Genomic DNA, 4524 nt, shown 5'->3' with positions numbered 1-4524 from the left:
AAAATATCACAAACATTCCTAAAAAATCAGAAAAAATAGAAAATAAAAATAAAAGTAACATGTAAGTTTATGAAATTCAAAAATCAATAATAAAAGAAAGTGGTGAAAGTTTTGAAACCCGAAAGTCATTCTCAATTAATTATCATGCGATGTGATTGGAACTTTAGATTCAAAGAAAAAGATGATTGATGAAAGAGCACAAAGATACTATAATACTATATATTTTTTTGGCAAAATCATGACATTTAAAAAATTTTTATAGCACACATACACTAATAATAGTTTATTAATTTTTTTGGGCCCTTTTTGGATCAGGTCCTGAGTCCTCATGCCAGGTCCGGGCCCACGCGTTGATTACGGGCCGGTTCCGGTTCCAACCCGGCCCTTGGCCAGGTCTACCGTCTACTCCCTTCTCTACGTACTATACACTATATATGCACCGCCTGGGCTCACCACTTAACCACACTTGTTCAATACAACACTACTAGCTATCTCTGCATTAATGGCGAAAACCGGCGGTGGCTCGGCCGTGGCGAAGATCAGAATGTGTTCCGTGCCGGAGAAATTTCAGCTGCATTTGGCTATGTTGGCCTTGCAATTCGGATACGCCGGCTTCCACGTGGTTTCTCGAGCTGCACTCAACATGGGCATCAGCAAGATTGTTTTCCCTGTTTACAGGAACATTCTTGCCTTGTTTCTGCTGTTGCCCTTCGCCTATTTTCTCGAAAAGTATGTCCATATATTTCAAATCAATATTGATTATATACACAATGCAATTCGTTTTTTCGAAAAATATATGAATTAAGTTTGATCGACTGTATGATCAGGAAAGAGAGGCCACGCCTTACTTGGAACTTCATCATCCAGTTCTTCCTTCTAGCCATTGTAGGGTATGATATTGTTTGTATATTATGTAAAATATTGGATTTTTTGTACGTAATTTTCGAAAATACATATTGATTCAACAGAATCACGGCGAACCAAGGATTCTACTTACTGGGATTGGACAACACATCCCCGACTTTTGCTTCTGCCATACAAAACTCAGTCCCGGCCATTACCTTTCTCATGGCTGCCATTCTCAGGCAAGCTAGCTGGCCTGGCACTATATGTTTATGTGTAAATATTGGAGACTGACAATATTTCGTGGAAGGTGAGATTATTATGTGATGGAATATGATGTTTTATACATTTTGACAGAATAGAAAAGGTTAGATTAGAGCGTAAAGATGGGATCTCGAAGGTGGCGGGGACGCTTTTCTGCGTGGCGGGGGCGTCAGTGATCACGCTGTACAAAGGCCCCACCATCTACAGCCCCACTCCTCCGTCGCAAGCAACGCCAACGATGGTGCTGGGCGACGCAAAGGGCAAGAACTGGACTCTTGGTTGCGTGTTCCTGATCGGGCACTGCCTGTCCTGGTCGGGGTGGCTGGTGCTGCAGGCGCCGGTGCTCAAGAAGTATCCGGCGCGGCTGTCGTTCACTTCGTACCAGTGCTTCTTCGGCGTCATCCAGTTTCTGGTGATCGCCGCCTTCGTCGAGAGGGATCCGCAGGCTTGGCTTGTGCATTCCGGCGCCGAGCTCTTCAGTGTTTTCTATGCTGTAAGATCATCCATATCCCTTTTCTTTTCTTTTCTTTTTTAAAACGAAAAAAAAAAAAAAAAAAAAAAATTTTAGATCATATATATATATATATATATATATATATAGCTTGATTAATTCAGAATTGTGTATCCAATAGGTGCACATAAATATATATTTAATCAAGTTCCGCTAATTTTGAAATAGTTCTCGATTATACCCTACGGATAGTCGGACAGTTCAGATTCCATGTCATGATGTGTGAATGTATTGCTACAACATGTGAGTTCAGATCACCCACTTTGAAATTAGAAGGGACATGAGATGAATCCTCAAGATATTGCCCCAATGGTACAATCGAATTTCCCTGGAAATCATATTATGAGCTAGGTGGAGCCGAGTTTGACATTCGCTAGCTCCATGTTAATTTAAAATCTGTGCATACATTATTCTCAAAAATAATCTGATCATTTTCTTTAATTTGTGGGATTGATCGATACTCTTTCATCACCCATGTTCTCCATAACAAAACTATCGTGTTTTATAAAATATCACACCAACATCTCGCAACACTCATGAGTGACTAGAAACACGTGTCCATACTCTGTGTGTGAGACACAAATTAAGTAAGCATGATAACATTATTTGGAGTTAGTAAGCATCAAGTAGATTAAAAGACTGATGAGCATAGAAAATGAAATTTTTGTAATATATATCTGTATTAATTGTAATATATGTTTGTCCAAACCATACAAAACAGTGGTGGGGCTTTAACACATGGTTGGGTGGTTGAATTCATGCATGTGATGTGACAATTGATGAATCAATGTTTCCTGCCCTTTCCCATTCTTTATAATTCAACTCTTTTAAATCTTGAAATAAATGTCAATTTTGTGGGGGAAAAAACAAAGAAGTTTTGAACTCTTGAAATAATTTAATGATTTGTGCTTCACTGTACCGCTTTCATTGGGATAGTGATTCAAACTTGTAAGCATCTCGCTATCATATCATGATCAGTTATAATTTGTAGTATAATAACAATTCACACTACAATTGGTTTCAGAGTTAGTATCACATTTCAAGTTATATGAGGGAAGTACATATATATATAATTGTAGATTGTCAAACGATTAATTGTATCTTTTGGTAAAGAGGGTCGATCCTAGAGATCTAGATGCAAAAATCATAAATTTAAAACAATATTATATGAAAATATTATTTTTTGTGAATTGCAAAATTAAATGTTTTTGTTTAATAGAGTTGACATGAGTAGTGGGGGAATGATATATATGTTGTAGGGAGTGGTGGCCTCAGGGATCGCATTCGCTGTACAGATATGGTGCATAGATCGCGGCGGGCCAGTGTTCGTGGCCGTGTATCAGCCCGTTCAGACACTTGTTGTCGCTATTATGACCTCCGTCTTGCTCGGAGAAGAGTTCTATTTAGGCGGGTAAGCTACATTACGTAAATCATATATAAGATGTGATTTCGACTCAATGATCTTGGTCAAATTTAAATTTAAAAAATGATATTTTTTTTTGATAAAATAAACGATGTTACTAGGGATGTAAATGAACCAACTCTTTTGATAATTAGGCACGTTAAGATAAACGAAACAAGCTCAAGCTTTACGATATTCGCCTCGTTAGCTTGTGAACATGTTCACTCGTTAAACAAAGCTCGAGCTCGGCTCCCAAACTTTTAAGAGTTCGGCTCGAGTCGATTTGATTACATTTCCTATATGAAACCGTCATCGGGGTGACTCCTATTTTAACAAAAGGACTAGAGTCATCGACACAACTCCCACTTAATAAACTTAATTAATTCATAAGCATATAATATATTATCATCTCATCAGCTTATAAGTGAAACGGTATTTTCCCGCAACTTTTCCTTTGTTAGTTATCTTTGGTCATTTTAATAAGATTTCATCCGATTTAAAAATTTGTAGTGTATTTATTTATTATTTGTTTTGGGTGAACAATTGACAAAATTTATAATTGAAATGCACTAAGCAGGATAATTGGCGCAGTGTTGATCATCACTGGATTGTACTTCGTGCTATGGGGCAAATCCAAAGAAAGGAAATATGCTGCGGCGGAGAAGGCGGGGATAATCCAGTACTCCGCGGACCATGACGCCGACAGATCCATGCCGCAGATCACCGAGCCACTTCTGCTTCCCCAGTCAACTGGAAATGTTTGACCTCCGAAACCCTAACCTTGACGTTAAAAAAAAATGGAAAAAGAGAAAAAAAAAATCCAGTTGAGTTAAGCTACAAAACTGGATTTGAGTGTGTAATGTTATAAATCAGGGTGTGCTTTTTTCTATGTTATTTGCTTAATTTGGTGGGTTTTAATTTTTGTTTTGCCTTCTAGGGAAGTGATTTGAAATAGATGAAAGAATGATGTTATCATGTATTATGTATTTAAAGAAAAAGTTTCGTCGTCTAGTCGAAGAACAATATTACTTAAAATTTAAATTATTAGTACTAGTACTAATTCGATATGACGATAACTATCTTAAAACCGCGAATCCAAAAAAAAAACTGTCTCCTAGAAACTTTAACCAAAACACTATATATATTGCGTACGATTTTGATTCCGAAACTTAAATCGTTGTCACTTTGTTCATCAAAAACATTCCGCATCCAGCATTATCCTACCATTATTCCTTGTTCCTAACACATAAGTATAATATAATTAAATTGAAATTTACGAAAACAAACGTTAATTCCAACGCATGTACTCAATACATTAGTAAATATACTACACATAGAGACGATGATTGGAGAAAAAACGATGGCATCTTTTCTTGGAAAAAAAATTATGTGGCAATAAGAATTTTAAAATAATTTTTATATTGCTATAGTAGATGGTTGATTCATTCTCTATAATTGGATTACAAAAATATATACACACATACTTCATATAATTTTTATAATA

At 36.6% G+C, this 4524-nt stretch overlaps 1 protein-coding gene across 2 annotated transcripts; it reads left to right on the top strand.

Annotated features, from left to right (window-relative positions):
* The first annotated feature begins 471 nt into the window (after positions 1-471).
* LOC140882214 (protein WALLS ARE THIN 1-like) lies at positions 472-4067 on the top strand. 2 transcript variants are annotated; one of them, XM_073288061.1, is made up of 6 exons: positions 472-729; positions 828-890; positions 969-1085; positions 1201-1600; positions 2878-3029; positions 3612-4067. In XM_073288061.1, exons 1-6 carry the CDS (start codon positions 503-505, stop codon positions 3715-3717), a joined length of 1065 nt encoding a protein of 354 aa, XP_073144162.1. In that variant the 5' UTR covers positions 472-502; the 3' UTR covers positions 3718-4067. The 2 variants fall into 2 exon arrangements, with proteins under 2 accessions (XP_073144162.1, XP_073144161.1); XM_073288060.1 differs by having other exon boundaries at positions 3598-4067.
* The last annotated feature ends 457 nt before the right edge of the window (positions 4068-4524 follow it).

This window comes from Henckelia pumila, chromosome 2 (genome assembly GCF_033568475.1).
Source record: "Henckelia pumila isolate YLH828 chromosome 2, ASM3356847v2, whole genome shotgun sequence".
Classification (NCBI taxonomy): domain Eukaryota; kingdom Viridiplantae; phylum Streptophyta; class Magnoliopsida; order Lamiales; family Gesneriaceae; genus Henckelia; species Henckelia pumila.
The sequence above is the reverse complement of the archived record's forward strand: the minus strand, read 5'-3'. Positions and strand labels throughout refer to the sequence as shown.

Coding starts and splice junctions, on each gene's coding strand:
- LOC140882214 (XM_073288060.1), top strand. CDS start 503: ATGGCGAAAACCGGCGGTGGCTCGGCCGTGGCGAAGATCAGAATGTGT. Junction 891..968: donor TTCCTTCTAGCCATTGTAGG/GTATGATATTGT, acceptor TTGATTCAACAG/AATCACGGCGAACCAAGGAT. Junction 3,030..3,597: donor GAAGAGTTCTATTTAGGCGG/GTAAGCTACATT, acceptor TGCACTAAGCAG/GATAATTGGCGCAGTGTTGA.